At 35.4% G+C, this 25375-nt stretch overlaps 1 protein-coding gene across 1 annotated transcript; it reads right to left on the bottom strand.

Annotated features, from left to right (window-relative positions):
• Nucleotides 1-10: 10 nt before the first annotated feature.
• LOC137394995 (uncharacterized) lies at nt 11-23252 on the bottom strand. Its single transcript, XM_068081778.1, has 13 exons — nt 23101-23252; nt 21854-21934; nt 21562-21691; nt 19682-19777; nt 17887-18032; nt 14003-14112; nt 12563-12707; nt 9607-9782; nt 6312-6551; nt 5949-6133; nt 4655-4755; nt 2401-2610; nt 11-1035 (listed from the first exon to the last, which is right to left on the bottom strand). Exons 1-13 carry the CDS (start codon nt 23224-23226, stop codon nt 772-774), a joined length of 2010 nt encoding a protein of 669 aa, XP_067937879.1. The 5' UTR covers nt 23227-23252; the 3' UTR covers nt 11-771.
• Between the last annotated feature and the right edge of the window lie 2123 nt (nt 23253-25375).

Genomic DNA, 25375 nt, shown 5'->3' with positions numbered 1-25375 from the left:
GTATGGCACACGTTAAATTTTATTGTTAACAACCAATAATACATAAGTGAAAATTATAGTGAGACAAATTGAAAGAATTAAAATCTACATGTTGTTGATAATTAAACTCAAAAAAGGGATAAAAAAAATTCTAACATTTTACAAAAAGTGTCACCAAGTCAGTTGCAAACAAAACAATCACAGATGTAAAATCGCAGAATCCATAGAAATCTCACAGCAGTCCATATGAATGTATTTTGGAGATAAAAGTGTCATAAAACCTAATGTTGTCAACACAACATAATGTAAAACTGAACTGTATATTAGTATTCAGTCTTAGATTGAACTTTTTGGGCATATGTTACAAAAATGAATTATACAACTTATGCGGAAGGCATGTCTCATAAGTAAAGATAATAGAGATAATAAAATGATTGTGAATAGTGAGCCGAAATTAAACTGAGCAATTTATATAAGACAACTTTTAGTCATCTACCAGACAAACCGCAGAGAAGCTCCTAATGCTACCGAAGAGGATATTTTACAGCAAAAATAATTCTAATGGTATGTTTGATAAAAAGCACACGCAAAGGCTCTTAAATGTTTTCCATATATGTCTAACTAGTAACTTGCATGAAGGTGGCAAGCTTAGCATACTCATATTCCTACGCAAGTTTAAAATAGTTATCTAAATCACCTGTACACAAATGTCTAGTCTCTACCCATGGAAACCGTAATCACACAACACGAAGCTCAAGGAACTGCTGCATAGCTTGTCCACATCACTCCAACTTAGCATTGATAATTCGGATCAGTGTACTTCATCCTTCCGGTTCTGAGAAAGCCTATGATATTACTTATTCGCTGGGCAAAGGTGAGACCAGAGACGTGACGCTTGTTGTTCCGGTGTGGACTGAAGTAGTACGTGTAGCCATTACCAACATTATTCAGGACTGATACGAGAAGAGGCACAGTCAACACCAAATAGATGGCAGTTCCCAGTAGCACAACAAACAAGAATCCATCATACATGAAGATTTGTAGAAAGGCATTCAGCTACAAGCAATGAAAAAGAGTTTTCAGTTCTCTAAACACACACTTTGGCATTATTTAGTGAGAGAAGATTTAGAGTCAACTACGTTTTCCCTTTAGGACCTCATAATAAGGTAATTAAGCAAATGCATTTTCACCTAAATAAACTCCCAACTCCCTGTTGTGGTGAGGTTGAAATCTGATATTTTTTAACTATTATAGACTATTTTAAAGCACCACTTGAAGCATTTAAAGAAATGAATCACATCATCCTGTATCTTTTACATACTGTACCATCACAATAAAGCTTTAGGTACAATAGAACAATAGGTATCACGGCTACAGATACTTAATGGTTGACTTGCAACAAAATTCACATGACAGTCATTTGGTGTCATAAGATTCACGATGTCTTATTCTGTCGTGTTGTAAGTGCAAAATATATGGGAATGTGATTACAAGCTCTTAAAAGCTAAAAAAGCGAGCAGTTAATCGCAGCCACACGAGACCGCTGTAGTTTGGATTCGCTTTCCAAAACGGCTCAAATGGGACGTAGTTGTTACAGGATGGTTTCTGTTTACACTTTCATGCAACCATATTCGTTGAAATATTCTCACAAATATACTTCACGCATTCAATAAAACCATGTCTATTGTTCTTACGCGTCTGTTTTATCATCATTGTAATGCTGTCACTTTTAGCACTGATATCTTATAACTTACCGTAAAAATTCATTTAATTTTTTAACCTTACCTCGAAGGAGTACATATCATTGTCTGATAATCATGACGAGCCTGTTGGTCACCTGTGATAATCGAAAAGTGCTGCAAAAATTATTTGCGAGGTATTGAGTCACATGATCAGGTTACGACTTGACGATTAGATAATGCCGAAACAAAACTGTAAAGTAGCGAGCATCTATATTTGATACGGGGTCTTCGGTAAAACGCAATGTGTTTGTCATAAACTAGTGCTACGATAAGTTTTATATTGAGCTTTTTATTGGCCTTTCAATTCACGTGAGAACATCACATGACAAGACGATAGCCAAACTGTAATGAATACGTCAGAGAAATAAAGAGATTCCAATCTACAGCGGCTTTTCGTTTTTGAGCTTTTAAGAACTTGTAATCACATTTCCACGTATTTGGCACCTACAACACAACAGAGTAAGACATGGTGAATTTTTTGATACCAAATAACTGTAATGTGAATTTTGTTGCAAGTCAACCTTTAAAATTACTCGTCTTGTGCCATAACACTTCACTATCACATACATGTTTGGTTTTTTTAAAGTAATTTGACCATTTACCTCCCTACTGGCAGCAAGTATTCCTATAGTTTCTAGAAAGCCTATCGTTAACAAAGGCTGTGTCACATATGACTAACCTCAGCGCCTGCGTTGCTAATATAGCTGGTGTAACTTGGGAGTAAGCTCAGGGTAATCAGCTGAATGCAGACCAAACAAATGTTGAACCAAACAAAGGTGTAATGATTGGCATTGCCAATGCATCTCATCGTATAGAGACAATGGTGGTCCATCCTGTACACACAGCGTTCACATAGCTTGCAATGCTTGGAAGGCTTTGTTGGTATAAGCTGCAAACACATTCCAAACGACTGCTTGTCAAATGCTATGAGCAGTTGAAAATATGAGAATAATTTTAAGGCGCAAACACACTAGGCAATTTTATTCCGCGCGTCATGAGGAGGGCGCATATATTGCTGGCTTGTGCCTAAACACACTAGGGCAATTCACCAGCGAGAGATAGCGCAGGCATGCTTGCAAACAGCCAATAAAATTCCGTGTCACCAGTTTTTTCGAAGTTGTTAACAAATTTGAGTGATTATGGCGCATTTTAGACAACGACATAAACAACTTCTGCTTTTGTTAGGCCTATCTCACTTTTACACATCGTACACAACAAGAATACATCAGCAAAAAACAATTCGTGTATTTTCAACAATTACATTTAACAATTTCCATATATAATGTTCTTTGTAGTAGTTTTAAATCTATATATATTTATATATATTTTTCAAACTTTGTGTGTGTATTCGTGTCTTCGTCCTCGTGTTTGTCCAGCTATAGCTATTAAAATCTTGGAATTTAAAATTCCGCAATATGATGGACTTGAACTCACAGAGATTGCAACCGCAAGATTTCATTCCACACACTCTACCACTGAACCACACAAGGCTTAATGATCAAGAGAACTATCATATACCGTATAGAGTATGCACACGCTAAATGACGTATTATTCGAAACTCTATGAATTCTATTAACTCTATGAAAAACGATGTTTTTTCGTGTTTTCTTGAACTTCTAATTTCGGCTTTTCGTAAGGTTTAATTGCTATATCGCGGTCGAGGCCGATTCTTTTCACACGGACAAGTGTGCTATCTCCATAGGAAGAGACTTTACGTTCTATCTCCGTTCGATCAGACAAAGACAGTATGATAACTTATTTTTTCATTTGTACCAGTATTGTCGTATTCAAAATTTTGATGGATAGCTTCTGGTGAAACAGTAACCTTTTTTATACACACGCACTTCTATACAAGAACTGTTATTATTAATTCAACATATTCAGGATTTTTATTTTGTTTTCTTAGTTTGTATTAATTGTATCATTACCGAATCATCTTTTATTGTAATCGTAGCAAAACGGACTTAATTTAGCTATTATTTGCTAATTATTTCACATTTACATTCAAACCTTTTTATAGCCGTTTTTTTTTAATTTATTTGACCTGCACAAAACATTTTCCTCATGATATTAAGTTTGAAAGTTACAGTTGTTTGACAAAGTTTGTAAACCTTTACAGCTGTTTTTATTTTTTCTCTTAATTTATTTCAACTACACAAAACACTTTTCTCATGATATGCAAATTGAAAGAATGGCAAATGTTGTTATATGTTAAATACAAATCAATTTTCTGTCCAAAGTCTTTTTTATTACCCAGGCAACGCCGGGTAGCACAGCTAGTTGTTAATATAATAAATATCCTCAAGATAGTCAACCTGCACAGCAATTGACTTCCAAATGTTGGTTTTTAACTGGGTACCTTAGTAATTCTAATGTGCCGTGTCGCACAGGATTGGGTTGTTCTTATTAAATCTATGAACAATTCAGTGTTCATTTTGATGATGTTTCAATCGTAGCAAAATGTTGTTACTGCACATTGGTAAACATTGAAACAAACAAATAGAGCAGCCAAAGCATTGCATTCTGGAAGAAAAATGATTAATCAAAATACACCTCGTGAGCGATAAAGTTCTGATTGAGCAAGTTTAGCGTGATCACTCAGCATCAACTAGCTGGGCGAGTTCTAGCGCAGATTGGCGCTATGCGACGCAATATTGCTCTACATATCGCCTAGTGTTTCCGCGGTTAGAGATGTGGAGTTATTCACTCTTGGGCTTTCCTTCACCATATGGCCTGACAATATCTGTTGCCCCTGCTGCATCAGAGTATCAGGAGCAATGTTGCGTTACATTATGTCTTAACCATGTTACAATGAATGGTAACTGTATGTTTTGAGCTTGCCTTTCATATTATAGGTTTAATGACACCCTACACTTATCCTATGTCATATTCCAGTGCCCTATATACATATTCCAGTGACCTATATACATACCTGGCATATAGGGCACCAAACAGATGTTTTTTTCAAAACAACTAAATCTCTCATAGTATAGAATTCCCCTGTCTCCTTTCGCTTTGACTCATGGGTAAAGCCTGTAACACAAGATGGCTAATTGCATTAAATTAATATGAGACAAATATAGCAAGCACTATAAGTTGAGTAAATAGAAATATACAATATTGAATAACTTAAAATATTTGTTAGAAGCAGCTATTAGCCAGTGCTAAAGTGTGATAAGGAAGTTAAAATGCTAATGAACTAGACTTCTCTTAGAGTGATCGATAGCGCCTGAAACATTTTGCTTGGTATCACTAAAGTGTTGGCTTGATCACGTTGAAGTATGCAACAAATCTTTTTCTTGTGACTTTGCTTGATCCCTCATTGGCCAACCTCCGAAAATTTAAATTTTATCCTCACATCTATATATATATATTTCTCAAAGTTTGTGTGTCTGGGTATGTCCAGCTATAACTATCAAAATCTTGGAATTATAATTCCGCATTCTGATGAATTTGAACTCATGAATATTGCATCCGCAAGTTTTACATCCACGCGCTCTACCACTCAGCTATACAAGGCATATTGATCAAAGACATCATATACCGTATGCACTTGCTAAATGACGTATTATTTGACACTATGAATTCTATTAACTCTATAAAACATGATGCCTTTTCGTGTTTTCTTGAACTTCTATTTTTGGTTTTTCGGAAGGTTCAATTGTTATATTGCAGTCAAGGCCAACTATTTTTACGCGGCCAACTTATATATACAATTGCATTATCTCCGTAAAAAGAGCCTCGACATTCTCTCTCCGTTCAGTCAGAAAAAGACAGTACAATATCTCATTTTTACATTTTGTACCAGTATCGAGAGGTACCAGTATCGTCGTATTCAAAATTTTGATGGATAGCTTCTGTTGAAACAGTAACCTTTTTTATACACACGCTTCTATGCAAGAATTGTTAAATTATTAATTCAACGTATTCAAGATTTTTATTCTGTTTTCTCACCGGTATTAATTGTATCATTACCACATCATATTTTATTGTAATCGTAGCAAAACAGACCTAATTTAGCTATTACTTGCTAATGTTGCTTACGGCAAATGTCGTTATATATTAAATACAAATCAACTTTCTGTCCAAATACTTTTTTATTACCTGGGCAATGCCGAGTAGTACAGCTAGTTGAGTATAAAGAAAACAGCAAAAACACTAATAAACTCTTCATGGCACATAAGAAACATTATAGAGCGGGTAAGAGAAATAGTACGCAAACAAACCTGGATCACGTGTGAGCAGAATATAGTAGAGTATGATCCCAGCGACCATGCATGCGTAGAGGCAAGACAAGAGGAGTGCCCTGCCCGATTCCGGCAGCTTGTTGGTGGCATATTCACCAAGATTTATAGAAATCACGCAGACATACGCTGTGACAAATGCTCCGAGTCGTGACGGATCTGGTAACCTGCACACGGATGTCTGATTGCACATTTACAGTGGCTACATAATAAACAAGGTTGTTCTAAAACACTGGCTACCCAATGTTTGCATCAATAGCGCAAATGAGCTGTGATAGTGTAGATTGAAATCCATCAAAAGTATGCAAAGCTTTTCTTCTTCGAACGAAACAGATGAAAACCTACCGTGTGATTTGGTCGATTCTGACCAATTTTCTTGAGACAATCAACATACAAGCTCCCCCAGCAGCAAGATAGATAAAGCCTTGATAACTAAGTACAAAATTAGAGAGAAATATCGCAGCCAGCATGAACAAAGCTGGGGCTGTCATCCAGAGAAAATACAAATAAGGTCGAGAATCATTGGGCTTATAATAGGCACCTCTCCTTGCCCAACGCATCATCTGCTCCGCCAATGCATAGCCTCTGAAAAAAACACAAAAGCATTTGTGCAAACAAGCTTACAAAATAATAGTACTAAACTAAGAAAAAAATTGAAAATTCACATTGAATGTTTGAATGTTTCTAAAAAAAGTATTTTAGTTCATCTAAAACTTGTTTTTGAAAAATGTAGACAAGGTTTTCTGTCAAAATTCTGTCATATTATTATCCAAAATATCTGTCAAAGTTTTGGGTGTAAACAATAAATTTTGTGACTACTTATGAGCTTCAAATTCAAAATGATCTTCAAATTCACCTGCCAACTGTAAGATGCCAATAATTACACCTGCCACTATTGTCCACTGTAACTATTCTTCGTACCTGTTGCACTGGCCATCCTGACATTGAGTGCAGTACGTATTTATTCTTTGTGTGTGCTAGATTTCATTTTTCTGTTTGTCTTCTCTTATATTACCATTGATTGGTATATTGCGTTTACATGTTCTGGTGACACCAAATCATTTAACAATCAGATGTGATTTATAAAATGGTTTTATATCTTATTTATTTAAATCTCACCATTCTTTACACACACAATTACAAGTTTAGCGTGAAGAGCTATTTTTATTGAGAAATACATATAGTTGACTCGCTTAGTGGCGAGTGCATTCCAAAATAATGAATTACATGTACAATAAAAATTTATGTATCTGTTTTAGAATGTACCGAATATCTAAAAGCTAAAACTCCTTAAATGACGGAAGTAACTTTATACATGTATAATTAAAAATGGATAACTATAAAAATGCATACAAAAAGAATTTTATCGATACAGATTTTCAATACTGTGAAACAATATTCATATCAATGGTTTTATTGAATAGTGCGCTATACACAGCGATGGCTATCAAAGATTTGAGAGTGCCTCAAAGAGTTTTTAAGACCTGATAACTTTTTGATGAAGACAACTTAACGGATACCATCTGCTATACTTATATAACTAAATCAACAATTACAACAACAACCATCTGTTATACCTATATAACTAAATCAATAACTGTTACCATCTGTTATACCTATATAACTAAATCAGTAACTGTTACCATCTGTTATACCTATATAACTAAATCAGTAACTGTTACCATCTGTTATACCTATATAACTAAATCAACAATTACAACAACAACCATCTGTTATACCTATATAACTAAATCAGTAACTGTTACCATCTGTTATACCTATATAACTAAATCAATAACTGTTACCATCTGTTATACCTATATAACAAAATCACTAACTGTTACCATCTGTTATACCTATATAACTAAATCAGTAACTGTTACCATCTGTTATACCTATATAACTAAATCAATAATGGATACCATCTGTTATACCTATATAACTAAATCACTAACTGTTACCATCTGTTATACCTATATAACAAAATCACTAACTGTTACCATATGTTATACCTATATAACTAAATCAGTAACTGTTACCATCTGTTATACCTATATAACTAAATCAATAATGGATACCATCTGTTATACCTATATAACAAAATCACTAACTGTTACCATATGTTATACCTATATAACTAAATCACTAACTGTTACCATCTGTTATACCTATATAACTAAATCACTAACTGTTACCATCTGTTATACCTCTATAACTAAATCACTAACTGTTACCATCTGTTATACCTATATAACTAAATCACTAACTGTTACCATCTGTTATACCTATATAACTAAATCACTAACTGTTACCATCTGTTATACCTATATAACTAAATCACTAACTGTTACCATCTGTTATACCTATATAACTAAATCACTAACTGTTACCATCTGTTATACCTTTATAACTAAATCACTAACTGTTACCATCTGTTATACCTATATAACTAAATCACTAACTGTTACCATCTGTTATACCTCTATAACTAAATCAATAACTGTTACCATCTGTTATACTTATATAACTAAATCAATAACTGTTACCATCTGTTATACCTATATAACTAAATCAATAACGAATACCATCTGTTATACCTGTATAACTAAATAACTAACTGTTACCATCTGTTATACCTATATAACAAAATCAATAACTGTTTCCAGCTGTTATACCTATATAACTAAATCAATAACTGTTACCATCTGTTATACCTATATAACTAAATCAATAATGGATACCATCTGTTATACCTATATAACTAAATCACTAACTGTTACCATCTGTTATACCTTTATAACTAAATCACTAACTGTTACCATCTGTTATACCTATATAACTAAATCAATAACTGTTACCATCTGTTATACCTATATAACTAAATCAATAATGGATACCATCTGTTATACCTATATAACTAAATCACTAACTGTTACCATCTGTTATACCTTTATAACTAAATCACTAACTGTTACCATCTGTTATACCTATATAACTAAATCAGTAACTGTTACCATCTGTTATACCTTTATAACTAAATCACTAACTGTTACCATCTGTTATACCTATATAACTAAATCAATAACTGTTACCATCTGTTATACCTATATAACTAAATCAATAACTGTTACCATCTGTTATACCTTTATAACTAAATCAATAATGGATACCATCTGTTATACCTATATAACTAAATCAATAACTGTTACCATCTGTTATACCTTTATAACTAAATCACTAACTGTTACCATCTGTTATACCTATAGCTTCAATATTTAGCGTAGTTCCATCTTAGCATCGCTTATGTCAAAAGCACCAAAACAATTGTAAACTAGTTTCCGGCACGCAGGGGATGAATATGCTTTGTTGCGCTTTTGATGGCAGAAGACAGCACCAGTGCGTCACTCGGTTTGAGTCATACGCCATTTTTGTTGTGCCTGACAGTTCTTGGTCCGATGCCTGTTTGAGCTTTTTTGTTTTTGTACCTTCATTATGACTCCCAAGAGCAAGACTGATTCTTCGAATGGCAATGCATGAAAGAAAAGCATGATACCCTTAGTAATGCAAATCTTATTTAAATCTATGAAGAAGATTTAAGTTTGACAACGTGAACAATTCAATAAGCATAGAAAGCACTTACTCAAAATAAGGAAGATCTTTGGCTATGTCCATCGGAGTTTTCCCGGCAGCATTGGTGACTAACAGAAGTTTTGCACCTCGTTTACAAGCAAGCTTATAACACATATGTAACTGGACGTGCTTGGCAGCATAGTGCATGGCATTGCTGCCAGTCTTATCAACCCAATCGGCATCAAGCTGTCATAAAATAAAGTTGTGAAAGCATACACAGTGTAACAGTGAATGTGTATTTTTTCAAATGAAAGATTACATATGCATGAAGCTCTGACTCATGCAAGTATTCTCGCTGATTTTGATTGTGATGATACGTAAGTGAAGCTGGCTCATTGCTACATTTACAAGCACTCAGAAGCAAACATATCATAATAGCAGAATTTTAAAAGCCTGCTTCTAAAAACAAGACATTTCACACCTATTTAGACCCATCTGTTAAGAAGCTGTTAACGCTAGGAAATGACCAGTCACAAAGGTTTTATACCACTAGCTACTCGAGCAGTCACTGTTGCAAACACACCTGGGTGTACACACACATGTGTACTTCCTCTTTCTGCAAATTATGGATCTAACTACTCCCTCCAAATGACCTCTAACTGGATGTGTATAGTGCTGGTTCCACATCATTCAATCAACTCTCAGGTGAATGTAGTCGACAAGCATTCTGGTGCCTATAGTTGGTTCGCTGAATTGTTTATACTTTCAAAATTGGTTGATCCCTTGATTTGAACATTTATGATTAATTACCTGTTTAATATTTATGTTTATGATTGGTTAGTCGTTTAATTGGTCTGTTTATGATTGGTTAGTTGCTTAATTGGTCTGTTTATGATTGGTTAGTTGCTTAATTTGTCTGTTTATGATTGGTTAGTTGTTTAATTTTCAAGTTTATCATCAGTTAGATGTTCAATTTGTCTGTTTATGATTGGTTAGTCGTTTAATTTTCAAGTTTATCATCAGTTAGATGTTCAATTTGTCTGTTTAAGATTGGTTAGTTGTTTAATTTTCAAATTTATCATCAGTTAGTTGTTTAATTGGTATGTTTATGATTGGTTAGTCGTTTAATGTTTAAGTTTATCATCGGTTAGTTGTTTAATTGGTATGTTTATGATTGGTTAGTTGTTTAATTAGTATCTTTATGATTGGTTAGTTGTTTAATTGGTATGTTTATGATTGGTTAGTTGTTTAATAGGTATGTTTATGATTGGTTAGTTGTTTGGTTAACCCATTATGTTGTATGTGTAAATCTTATTGGATAATGGAAATAATCACAAATAATAACAATGAGAACAATCACAAAGGTAATGATGATATTTGTCTTATGATTTGTAAGTAGCAGAGCCTCCCAGTTCTTATGCAAAGATGATAATAATCATTGACTGCAAAATGAATGAGTCAAATATCAAATAATTATTTGATTATCAAATAGCCAATCTGGAATTTCCTAAAATTTGTTTAATGTTTTCAAGTGATCCCAAAACTTTGCTAATATTTCCTAATGCTGTATGATGTTAGTCTGGATACACATTGTGCTGAGTCTATTTGAGAGCGGTTCGCTGCTTCTTGGGTGTGCTACTGTAACCATTTTTATTAGCCTTTTGTATTTAGTTACAAGTATTCAATCCTATGTATTACCAATAAGCTAGCAACCATAGAACGCTTTCTAATTTGGGCTTTACTATGGTAGTTTTAATCCTCGTGTTGCAGCATCCTCTCTATAAAGGCATTCCTTTTGTTCATGCTCTTTTCACGATACACTTTGAAATTTATGTCATATATTTCAGTTTCATTCTGCCAATCATATGCAAAACCCTTCAGTCCTGCCTAGTCAGCCAATCACATACCAAACCCTTCTGTTCTGCCAATTCAGCCAATCATATACCACACCCTTCAGTTCTGCCTGCTCAGCCAATCACATACCACATCTTTCTGTTCTGCCTATTCAGCTAATCACATACCACACCCCTCTGTTCTGCCTATTCAACCAATCACATACAACACTGTTCTGTTTTGCCTATTCAACTAATCACATACAGCACTTTTCAGTTCTGCCTATTCAGCCAATCACATACAACACCCTTCTGTTCTGCCTATTCAGCCAATCACATACAACACCCTCCTGTTCTGCATATTCAGCCAATCACATACAAAACCCTTCTGTTCTGCCAATTCAACCAATCACATACAACACTGTTCTGTTCCACCTATTCAACCAATTACATACAACACTGTTCTGTTCCACCTATTCAACCAATTACATACAACACCCTTCTGCTCTGCCTATTCAGCCAATCACGTACATCACCCTTCTGTTCTGCCTATTTAGCTAATCACATACAACACCCTTCTGCTCTACCAACTCGGCCAATGATATAAAACAGCTTTCTGTTTTGCCAATAAGCATGTCAGTTTTAGCTGTGTTTTTATAGCAAACTAGACGTAGGAGTCATCATCACTTGCAACATAGTCAAGCTAAAGCCTATAGTCTAGTACCAGCCATAAATTCATAATACTAACAATATTGTTACATATTTTATTAATCTGTTAGGATGGTAAAAGAACATAAATGGTACTGGTGACATGGTTAGCAGATGACATGGTTAGCAGATGACATGGTTAGCAGATGACATGGTTAGCAGATGACATGGTTAGCAGGTGATATGGTTAGCAAGTGACATGGTTAGCAGGTGACATGGTTGGCAGGTGACATAGTTGGCAGGTGGCATGGTTAGCAAATGACATGGTTAGCAGGTGGCATGGTTAGCAGTTTTAGTCTAGCTTTAAGCTACAGAGTGATTATAGCAGACCACGTGAGTGTGTAAACGGTCTTCCTTATAATAATCATATCGGGCATTGCTTGATACTTATTCCCAGCACATCAGCTCTTCTTTGTACAAACAAAACTACTGCCATCAATTTTTGCATGACTCGGAGAACTTGCTCAAGGCAAGGAGCACACTTACATCTGTGCTGGAGAGAAGCAGAGGCAGCATAAAACGGTTGTTGTCCTTTTTGATGCTGGCAACGATATGGAGGAGGCTCTGTCCATCATTCGTGAGAGTGGAAAGGCTGAGGTGGCAGCATTCAGATAAATATTGGAGAGATTGCCTGCAATCAAGAATGTGCCAGGCATGCGGATGAAGATATACAATCTCATGTATGAAATAGACAAAAAAAGAGATATATTTGTAATATAAAGACTTACTCAGTAACCGGGCTTGGCAATAGCTTGTTTTCTAATTAATGGTCAAACCTTTGATTCTGTTTAATTACATGTACTAATTAATCGAAAATAAATACCCTAGGACACTTATGTATTCATCTAACTTTCGCATTTTCGCGGAGTCATCCTCTCGCAAAAATTTCATGAGCGAAACTAAACTATCATAACGAACGAGCGAAGACGCGAAATTAAATAGCTTTGTTCATTGATATCTACAATAAAACCGTCATATTAGAAATGCAGGTAACCTTTGTGTGTGGTTGGGCCCATTGGGCAATTTCTGCTAAACTCATTATAGCTAGTACACCGACTGAGCAGCGTGGCAAAGCAAATTGAGATAACAGGTTTTTTGGAAAAGCCAAGACAAATGAGGAAGATGATGATATTAGTTTAGTCACTGAATTTGTAACTGAATGGATGAAAACTGAACAGGATGAAAGTCTGGTAGGAAAAGTCATAAAATTGAATAATAATTATTGTAGCGATGAATTTTATTACCAACCAAAGACAATAACAACCTTGAGCCATGGCCACCGCGTGCTATAAATACTTGAGATCTAATATTAGTACCACATCAGTCACGGCAGCAAGGACCTAGACGTCATTGATAGTCCAAGAAACAAATAGCAGTAAGCGATCAAATTGCATTGTCGATCTCGTCCACACATTTCTACCCGCGGTTCACAAATACAAACTAATCCCAAATTAAAAAACTTTTTTACTAGGGAACTGGATCTGAGGAATCTAATTATGTTTGTTCTACTGCATTTATTTTACATCACTATATTTTCGCACTCATCAGATCCGCGAAATTAAGTTGCAGCGAAATTTTACTGCATGCTACTCACGAAACTAAATACTAGCGAAATATACGTGTCCTAGGGTAAGCATTATACACCTAAAAGAAAAACTCAAACTAAACAGGTAGTAATTCCTGTTAACAACTCTTTATAATATGGAATAAAAAAGATCCTAAAATTGTATAGCATAAAATCATGCAACAAGTATAGGAGAACTCATCTAAAGATGTCAGCATGGTAGAAGATGCATCAATTAAGATATCGTCTACACTAGTTGGCTACAGCTGGCTGATTCACTAATTCTGTGGGAGTCCAACAGCCTGTTTTTCCTATAAAAAAAACTCTGGCTAGAATTAATAGAAATATGCATGATTACATACGGGGAAAGGTGAGCTGAGCTGCTAGCAGCGTGGTGCAAAGCAGTCCATCCATTTGTATCAGCCGCTTGCACATCTGCACCATTTTCAGACAGCAACTGCATTATCATAATCTAGAACATCAGGAAACTTCCATAATTCCAGTCACTCCTTAGATACAAGATGTGTATGTATTGATAAAATTACACAGGTATGTAGGTATATACACAGGTATATACACAGGTATATACACGGGTATGTAGGTATATACACAGGTATATACACAGGTATGGAGCAGAGCTGAAGCCAGCATAGCTGGAGAAGCAGAGCTGGAGTGCCAGCATCCTATATAATAGCCCACAATAATGGGGAGCTGAAGTGACAGCATCCTTGCGCGGCATGATGGTGAAGACCTAGAGATCAGCGACTTACAAGCAACAAAGCGGTGATGTCAGACTGGTACATGTAAGTAATCAATTGACTTGAGTCAAGGTAGGTTACACTCACATGAAACATGCTAAGTTTCGGTCACAGGAAGAAATTCACAAAATGAATAAATCTAACGCTGTTCAAGCGAGAGGTGAACTCATGGTTGCTAATTGTGGTGTTCAAAGTGAGCATGCGCAGAGCACACTAGGTAGGCTGGATGTAATGTTTCTTTTTTCATTATATCTTAAATATTTTTTTTAAAGTTTTACTGAATAATTTTACATTACTCTCAACCTTTCTTCTTTTGGTGAATGTTCGTCTCTCTTGTGTCAAAAAGACAGATTATTTATTCATATACATTGTGGTTACCGGAACAGCGTGTAAACACGCAGTACAGCGTTGATAGATTTTATAAAAGCTGAGAAAATATCTTTCCTTCACAAAAATGTAGTTGTGAAATGTTCTCAAGTTTATTTCTTGAAACGTGGAGCAGGGTTCTGAAAAACACCAGTGCACATCTTATGTCACTGTCTAATTGTATCACTGAACTGGTTTTGCATTCTTGCTGAGCCAAAGAAATCTACACACTTTGGTTGGTATCTACTATGCAAGACCCTTGAAATAACCCTGTAATGGCGATAAAAACTGAGCATTATACTAAACTTATCATGAAAGTAAATTCGTAACCTTACTGGCTTGTTCCATAATATTCGTAACCTTACTGGCTTGTTCCATAATATTGTAACCTTACTGGCTTGTTCCATAATATTGTAACCTTACTGGCTTGTTCCATAATATTGTAACCTTACTGGCTTGTTCCATAATATTGTAACCTTACTGGCTTGTTCCATAATATTGTAACCTTACTGGCTTGTTCCATAATATCGTAACCTTACTGGCTTGTTCCATAATATCGTAACCTTACTGGCTTGTTCCATAATATCGTAACCTTACTGGCTTGTTCCATAATATCGTAACCTTACTGGCTTGTTCCATAATATCGTAACCTTACTGGCTTGTTCCATAATATCGTAACCTTACTGGCTTGTTCCATAATATCGTAACCTTACTGGCTTGTTCCATAATATCGTAACCTTACTGGCTTGTTCCATAATATCGTAACCTTACTGGCTTGTTCCATAATATCGTAACCTTACTGGCTTGTTCCATAATATCGTAACCTTACTGGCTTGTTCCATAATATCGTAACCTTACTGGCTTGTTCCATAATATCGTAACCTTACTGGCTTGTTCCATAATATCGTAACCTTACTGGCTTGTTCCATAATATTGTAACCTTACTGGCTTGTTCCATAATATTGTAACCTTACTGGCTTGTTCCATAATATTGTAACCTTACTGGCTTGTTCCATAATATTGTAACCTTACTGGCTTGTTCCATAATATTGTAACCTTACTGGCTTGTTCCATAATATTGTAACCTTACTGGCTTGTTCCATAATATTCGTAACCTTACTGGCTTGTTCCATAATATTGTAACCTTACTGGCTTGTTCCATAATATTGTAACCTTACTGGCTTGTTCCATAATATTGTAACCTTACTGGCTTGTTCCATAATATTCGTAACCTTACTGGCTTGTTCCATAATATTGTAACCTTACTGGCTTGTTCCATAATATTGTAACCTTACTGGCTTGTTCCATAATATTGTAACCTTACTGGCTTGTTCCATAATATTGTAACCTTACTGGCTTGTTCCATAATATTGTAACCTTACTGGCTTGTTTCATAATATTGTAACCTTACTGACTTGTTCCATAATATTGTAACCTTACTGACTTGTTCCATAATATTGTAACCTTACTGACTTGTTCCATAAATTCGTAACCTTACTGACTTGTTCCATAATATTGTAACCTTACTGGCTTGTTCCATAATATTGTAACCTTACTGGCTTGTTCCATAATATTGTAACCTTACTGGCTTGTTCCATAATATCGTAACCTTACTGGCTTGTTCCATAATATCGTAACCTTACTGGCTTGTTCCATAATATTGTAACCTTACTGGCTTGTTCCATAATATCGTAACCTTACTGGCTTGTTCCATAATATCGTAACCTTACTGGCTTGTTCCATAATATCGTAACCTTACTGGCTTGTTCCATAATATCGTAACCTTACTGGCTTGTTCCATAATATTGTAACCTTACTGGCTTGTTCCATAATATTGTAACCTTACTGGCTTGTTCCATAATATTGTAACCTTACTGGCTTGTTCCATAATATTGTAACCTTACTGGCTTGTTCCATAATATTGTAACCTTACTGGCTTGTTCCATAATATTGTAACCTTACTGGCTTGTTCCATAATATTGTAACCTTACTGGCTTGTTCCATAATATTGTAACCTTACTGGCTTGTTCCATAATATTGTAACCTTACTGGCTTGTTCCATAATATTGTAACCTTACTGACTTGTTCCATAATATTGTAACCTTACTGGCTTGTTCCATAATATTGTAACCTTACTGACTTGTTCCATAATATTGTAACCTTACTGACTTGTTCCATAATATTGTAACCTTACTGACTTGTTCCATAATATTGTAACCTTACTGGCTTGTTCCATAATATTGTAACCTTACTGACTTGTTCCATAAATTCGTAACCTTACTGGCTTGTTCCATAATATTGTAACCTTACTGGCTTGTTCCATAATATTGTAACCTTACTGACTTGTTCCATAATATTGTAACCTTACTGACTTGTTCCATAATATTGTAACCTTACTGACTTGTTCCATAAATTCGTAACCTTACTGACTTGTTCCATAATATTGTATCATTGAAAAAAGGAATTGTTTTATTTATTCCTTTCAATTGTTGGAATCGTTCATTCCATATGAGTTGGGGCTAAAATCAGCAAACTCTCCTTTAGAGCAGCGAGTGGTTAAATTCTTTATAAGATTGCAAACTCTTGTTACCAAGTTAGAATAATCCGACTTGCTGCTAATCAACTGGTTATTTGTGTAAATTGTCTTATCCTGAATAAGAATGGCTCCCCTGTCGGTGATACCAACCACTATTGTTGTTTGCAGTAGAAGTTCCACCGTGAGAAAGTTACAATAAGTTAAGAAAGTTGCAATAAAATACAATGCTGTAATGAAGCTATACAGCATTGCCCAAACAATTACAATTAATGCGGGAACAATGACCTTTGGAGTTAATCCATTCCATTACTTGCTTTATATGTCAAAACTCATATGCTAATACAAATATCTTTTATAATACGTTATTCTTTGTTCAAGTCGGTCCTGAGCACAAAAAACAACAGTTGGTTGAACGTTATTCTACGCATTAAAAGGTTTGTATGGAGAGGTGATCGTAAGCCTAAGCTGCCTGCACATAGTAGCTTAATAATTATATCATCACAGAATCCAAGAAATTGGTCAGTCCACGACTGGAAAACAGAGTAGAGAAGCCTAGAGAAGTACAGATGCGAGTGTGAAAACTTACTTCACCATTCTTGGCAGCTATATGAAATGGTGTCTGTGAAAGATTATTCCTTGAGTTCACATTTGCTCCATTGATTAACAGCAGATGGACTAGTTTCTCTTGTCCGGCAGCACATACTCTGTGGAGTAGGGTATCCCCATCACCATCTATGACAGAATAAAACCTACAGATTATCATTAGCTAACACCGTTTCGGCACAGAATTTAAAAAAATGACATTAGCATTTATCACTTTTACGGCTGTCATCTAATGGGATGAATACTACTATCAGAACAAACTTTCCTCATTGCTTTGTGTTGGAAACATACTTAGCATGTGTTGGAACTTGGCAACCGATAACATAAGGTTTACACAGAGTCTACTCAGACAGATATTAGAAAAGTCATTTAACCTAGACAAAATAGATAATTTTGTTTGTTAATCTCTGGGAGCCACCATCTTGAAATCTTATGGGTCGCCCGAGTAACAAAACTCAAACGCCTAACTTGGCTATTTAGAGTGCTCGGATTGGTTCTAGAATAATCAGTCGATTCAGAAGAATTCGAAAGGCTCAAATAAATTTGACAAAAAAGTGTAATGACATTTTCTTTATTATTCACGTACGCCGCTCCTTTAAATCAAAACCATCATAAAATTTGTGAGCACCAAAAAGGTTAATAAATGACCTATGTCAAGCAAAGTGAAACAGTCAAAGGAACACCTGATGTACCTGAAAAAGAAAAGATACACAGAAACACAAAAATTACAAACTTAGTAGTAATGAACAGATTGGCAGACTTAAGCAATTACAATTCTGATATAATATGGCTAGCGATGGTTGGTGATGACAGAAGGCGGGTTTGAATTGCTAGCGTTACATAACCACAAGAAATTAGGTTCAATAACAAAGCAACCATCATTAGTTAACATCGATAGTAAGATTGTTTTCCTGACTGATACTGTGTTTATCTTGGACAGTGTTCTACAAAAATCTAGTATTATGTAGTTAATTGCCTAACATTTTCATCCAAACTAATTGACTTTATATATATAACTTGCATTTAAGACTGGTCTACACTAATGCTTGTGGAGAAGAATCCCGATTGATCAAAAACCATTTCATGAGAAAATTACTTTGGTTTTATATATACTAGTTAGATGTCCAGCGTTGTACAAGTAATAAAAAGTCTTTTGTACAGAAAATTCACTTTTAATCAACATATCTGACATCAATGTTCATCATTCTAACTTTTAAATCAAGGTGTTTGTTTATTTCTGTGAACCGTGCTTTTTATGTCTACTGTGTTTATTTCTGTGTAATTCATACCGTACCAGCTGCTGTGCCAACTACAGATCTATACTGATTGCAATAGTCTTGTTGGCTATATTAGTTAAAAAAATTTGTCATACGCTGTCATGGATTTTTCTTTTGGTATGACTTTACACATAATGCTATTTGTAGTATTTAACATGAAGCCATGAAAGATTGGCAAGTATTCCAAGTATGTGCCAAATTTATTCCACTATGTAGCAAGTTGGGCAGTGTGGTGTATTGGATAAATAGATGACCGCAGAACTGGAGGTTGTGAGTTCAAATCCAGTTCACAGCAGATTTCTCATCCTTGAAATTTTTTCGTTTTAGCTGGACAGGCAGAAGCCCAGGTGGATAAACTTTGAGATTTATTTATGTAAATGTGCGCATTTTGCAACTCCATGTATTTGTGAAAATGTACAGACATTGCTAGTATTGCGCCAGCCTTGGTGTAAAGTGCAACCAAAGCAGACAACAATCATATAAATTACATATCACACAGACCTTGATCATTGATAGCTTTAGGGTTTTGTCTGAGCATGTCAGTAACAGCGATGAGCAGGTTCTCCAAAGACTTGTTCTCCTCATCACCAAGAAAGCCTGTCAAGAAATAAGTGAAGTTTTCCCTAAAACCCAACTGGTTCAAAATACTCGAAAATCAGACAGAGTTGAGAGAATGCATTTTCTTAAAGGTTGACTTGCAACAAAATTCGCATTACAGTTATTTGATATGAAAAGATTCACCATGTCTTACTCTGTTGTGTTGTAGGCGTAAAATATGTGGGAATGTGATTACAAGCTTTGAAAGCTCAAAAACGAACAGTTAATCGCAGCCACACGAGACCGCCATAGTTTGGATTCTCTTTCCAAAACGGCTCATATGTGATGTAGCTGTGTTAGATGGTTTCTGTTTACACTTTCATGCAACCTTATTCGTCGAAATATTTCCACAAATATACTTCACGCATTCAATAAAACCATGTCTATTGTTCCTACGCGTCTGTTTTATCGTCATTTTAATGCTGTCACTTTTAGCAGTGATATCTTATAACTTACCGTAAAAATTCGTTTAATTTTTTAGCCTTAGCTTGAAGGAGTACATATCATTGTCTGATAATCATGACGAGTCTGTTGGTCATTTGTGATAATCGAAAAGTGCTGCAGAAATTATTTGCGAAGTATTGGGTCACATGATCAGATTACGACTTGCCGATTAGACCAAACCAAAACAAAACTGTAAAGTAGCGAGCATCTATATTTGATACGGGGTCTTCGGTAAAACCCGAAGTGTTTGTCGTAAACTAGTGCTACGATAAGTTTTATATTGAGCTTTTTATTGCCCTTTCAATTCACGGGAGAACATCACGTGACAAACCGATAACCAAATTTCATGGCTACATCAGAAAAATAAAGAGATTCCAATCTACGGCGGCTTTTCGTTCTTGAGCTTTTAAGAGCTTGTAATCACATTTCCACATATGTGGCACCTACAACACAACAGAGTAAGACATGGTGAATCTTTTGATACCAAATAACTGTAATGTGAATTCTGTTGCAAGTCAACCTTTAACATAAAAACATTTAAAAAAACATGCTTCATAAATGCTACACAAAGCTACATGTCATTATAAAAAACACACATAAGCCAACAAATTTAGCATTTAGTACAAAAAAGCAAAATCCACTAAACATGACTTGAATCCAATTTATCTATTTGAAAAGTGAGCTTGGAATTATTATTGATGTTTCCATTAGATGCGCTGATAACTCTATGACTTGATGACATGCTCAGGCTATATGTATATTTGGAAGGTGTGACATACTGTAATCATGTATATTAGGAGGATGTGACCTACTGTGATTATGTATATTAGGAGGATGTGACCTACTGTGATTATGTATATTAGGAAGGCGTGACCTACTGTAATCATGTATATTAAGAGGGTGTGACCTACTATAATCATGTATATTAAGAGGGTGTGACCTACTGTGATCATGTAGATTAGGAGGGTGTGACCTACTGTAATCATGTAGATTAGGCGGGTGTGACCTACTGTAATCATGTATATTAGGAGGGTGTGACCTACTGTGATCATGTAGATTAGGAGGGTGTGACCTACTGTAATCATGTAGATTAGGCGGGTGTGACCTACTGTAATCATGTATATTAAGAGGGTGTGACCTACTGTGATCATGTATATTAGGAGGGCGTGACCTACTGTAATCATGTATATTAAGAGGGTGTGACCTACTGTGATCATGTAGATTAGGAGGGTGTGACCTACTGTAATCATGTAGATTAGGCGGGTGTGACCTACTGTAATCATGTATATTAAGAGGGTGTGACCTACTGTGATCATGTATATTAAGAGGGTGTGACCTACTATGATCATGCTCTATTGGCACTGCAACATGCGGAGAAGCGCCAGGGGGTGGCATTCCTTGACCCGCCTGAGAAGCACGCAGAGCTGGAGGAAGTCCTTTAGGAAAGGCAGCTTGAAACCTCTGCATTGCCTGTGAAAAAATAAACCACATTGCCATACAACTTCTAATATCTATCATGATTATTCCATGCTATTGCGGCTATGACTGAATCATATCTTCTCGACATAGAGCCTGAAATGTTACAAAATTAATATTAAAGAAAAAGAAAGAAACTTTGAGCTAACCACCTACCTGTTGCTCCTTGACCATCTCCAAGTGAAGCTTCATCATAATGTGCCGCTCATCTGCCTTCTTCGGAATGTGACCAGCATCCTGCATGATCCAATAGAAGACAACCATATTTAAACTGGTGATTTAACCATCCTGCATGATCCAATAGAGGACAACCATATTTAAACTGGTGATTTAACCATCCTGCATGATCCAATAGAGGACAACCATATTTAAACTGGTGATTTAACCATCCTGCATGATCCAATAGAGGACAGCCATATTTAAACTGGTGATTTAACCATCCTGTATGATCCAATAGAGGACAGCCATATTTAAACTGGTGATTTAACCATCCTGTATGATCTAATAGAGGACAACCATATTTAAACTGGTGATTTAACCATCCTGCATGATCCAATAGAGGACAACCATATTTAAACTGGTGATTTAACTGAGGATGAGCTTCCTAATGTTGGCACAACATCTTTGGTGTAGGTCTATTAATAGTCGATTTCAATAAAACAGTGTATCTGGTGTAACTAAACATGTGTATTGTGTTACATTTGTAAGTGGCATTTGTGGCTTGTAGAATGAGCATATGTATGCCCAAACTAGTGAAATTCCTGGCGTTGCACAGGTATTAAAATTCAGCTTATAAACAGTGATAGCTATGCCACATTTATAAGAAATGCCACTTGCCATTAGCCTGGCACACTGCCAATGACTAATTTGAGTAAGCTTACTAATAAGAGCGCCATTACGTTGTTGCGTCATAACGGAGAGCGGTAGCGTATTTTCACCCACATAGCGACCTATATCGCCAAATGAATCCATCATGCTCGTGTGGCTAATTGGTACGGGATTAGACTGGCTAACAGGAGGTTCTGAGATCAAATCTTCTGCGATACAGATTCTTCGTTCCAAGAAATTAATAGCTATAGCTGGACATACCGAATTACATACATTCATACAGACTTTGAGAAATATAGATTGGGCCATTTGTATATGCTATCTCACACGAGATTTGAAAACTTTACCAAACCACTCATCCTAGTGAAGGTACCGACTAGACTAATAAAGTCAGAATCAGTTTGTCATTGGCCATAATTTCATCGAGTTGCATTTTGATTGCCACCAGAAACAGCTAAATAAAATAAAAATATGAGATACTATTAACTATGATGAAACGCACAATTAAACAAATATATCTCATGTTCAATGAAATAGGCCAACAAATGGTCCCAAATTCTGAGGAAAGTACTCACCTTCATCTCAGAAACTAGTTGCAGTAATTGTGCTTCCTTGTCAGGAGGAATCTCAGTGGCTGCTTGGCCATCAGCAAAGGTCGGTTCTAACACCACAGAGCTCCCTGCCGCGGATGTAGACATCATGTTTTTTGTTGTTGAAAGATTCAGTAGAAATCTAAAGAAATAAAAAGGGTGATGGCAAATCAAAACTCCTCTTTCACACTAAAAATTTTGGTAGAATCAGCCAATCATTTTTACTAAAGCATACCTAGTTCTGTAACAATGAGTGATATTTGCAACGTTGTTCATTTTACACACTGTTGTCTAAATGTCTGATGCACTAGATAATATTAAAGTATCATTAGACAATGTATTTTTTTGTCAACAATAGAATGAATACAGCAAAACTTTTCCGTCTTACAATTACGTACATAATTACATAAGTAATCGACAAGTTTTAATTTATTACTGGTATGGGCAGGAATGTGTAAGACAGCAAGCAGTCAATATGAAAACAGTAAAAGGAGAAACATCAGACAGGCAATATGTCTTATTCTACTAGGCAGCAACCTAATTTCAAATGATGTTGAAACTATAGAATACTTAGTGCATGTTTTTAGTGGTCTAACTTTTATCTTTTTATGTTTTTAGCGGATTTCTTTGAACCAAGTGTATGTCATGTATTGATCTGTGTATGATTTAAAGCACAGACCTAGGTTTAAATCATACTCAAACATGTTGCTCACATTGTGGTGAGATTACAATTTTCTTGAAATTTTTGCACTGCTACCCATAAAATGAAATGATTCAAAGTTGCGTATTGCATCGAACTGCATTGCAAGACTTATACAGAAAAAAAGCTACTAGCAGAACACAACTAACTTCTGCTTAAATCAAAATTAGATCTGAAGCTCTTATGTCTTTTGTCAGTTAACAGTTGGTAGAATTGAGGTAACATGTAAATTGATGAAAAAAGTTTGATATCTACAAAACATAGCAAGAGGGCAGTTGCATTGCTGCTCCTTGTATGTTTTAAAAGTCACTTTTATGAAATGGATCTTAAGAGAGCTTTGAAATTGGAATTTAAAAGCATGCGGGTTGATAGTTCAGACTACATAATCTGAAATAAAAACCATATGCAGTTATACGTGCAACGAGTTCTATAGTGAGCCAAGTATTATAAGCTTATTTAGCCACATTTTCATGATCAGTCTTAAATGAAAGGCTGGTATAAGATAGCCAATGGCTATTTTATTGACAGTTGACTACAATAAATGCCAAAGGTAATGTCAAGCACACACAATTTATCGCTTGTCAGTTGCTCAAATGCAACATAAGTTGCAATTTTATTTATGCAAACGCATTAAAAGTATCATTTTGCCATAGTTGTTCTAATGAATTTTTTATTATTCGCTTATATCTGTAATATAAAGTTAAATTCGCAGAAGAATCTCATTGCAGTTTGTAGTTAACAACACCATGGAACTGCTTATTCAAATGGTCGCACAGTGTTTCAAGAGCTTTCACTTTTATTCTAAAGGTATCTTACCTCAGACGAGGTAAAACTTCCTAGCGATTTAATTTAACTCTAAAGGGAAGCCTCTATTGATTGGGGTTGTATTGAGTCAGGGTATAATTTGGAGAGCAGCACACTGCTGCTTAGGATTATTGAGTTTTGGTTGTGTGCCCTCTGATGTCTCGAATTTTTGAGGCAAAAAGCTATTGTGGTAGATGTTTTTGTTTGTTGTTACAGAGTTAAGTTCACCCCTGCAGGCTCTTCTTGTTGTTATTGTCATATTTTCTCTGTCTTATCTGTCTCTTTTCTCCGTATGTATGTACATGTATACTGTTAGAAACATGAAACGCTGGGTTTATAATCGTTCTGTTATATGATGTGTACACAGCAGACTAACCAAGATTTTTGCTATTATATTTTTACAGGGTTTAAAACTATTTTTCTCTTTTCGGCTCATTTTGATGAGCATTTATTAAGTTATTTTGAACGCGAGTTGCCAAAAGTGTTCATCGAAAATTAATCAATTTGTATATGAAATTCTAAAACGGAAAATCAAAAGTCCTTGGTGCAACTCATAATTCGTTGTTTTATAGTACATGTTCATTTGGTTCATTCGCACAGCGAAATAGTTCAGTACTTAAATAACAGTCGCAAGCTTCGAAGAAATGATACAAAAAAGCTCATTGAACAGAGAATTTCGAATACCGGATATATTTCCTAGAGCCTGTGATCCCAAAGAAAATTTACATATTCGGATTTGTCGCATAGTTGTCGGAG

The sequence above is a fragment of the Watersipora subatra genome, chromosome 4 (assembly GCF_963576615.1).
Source record: "Watersipora subatra chromosome 4, tzWatSuba1.1, whole genome shotgun sequence".
NCBI lineage: Eukaryota > Metazoa > Bryozoa > Gymnolaemata > Cheilostomatida > Watersiporidae > Watersipora > Watersipora subatra.
Note: the sequence above shows the minus strand (reverse complement) of the source record. Positions and strands in the feature narration are given on the sequence as shown.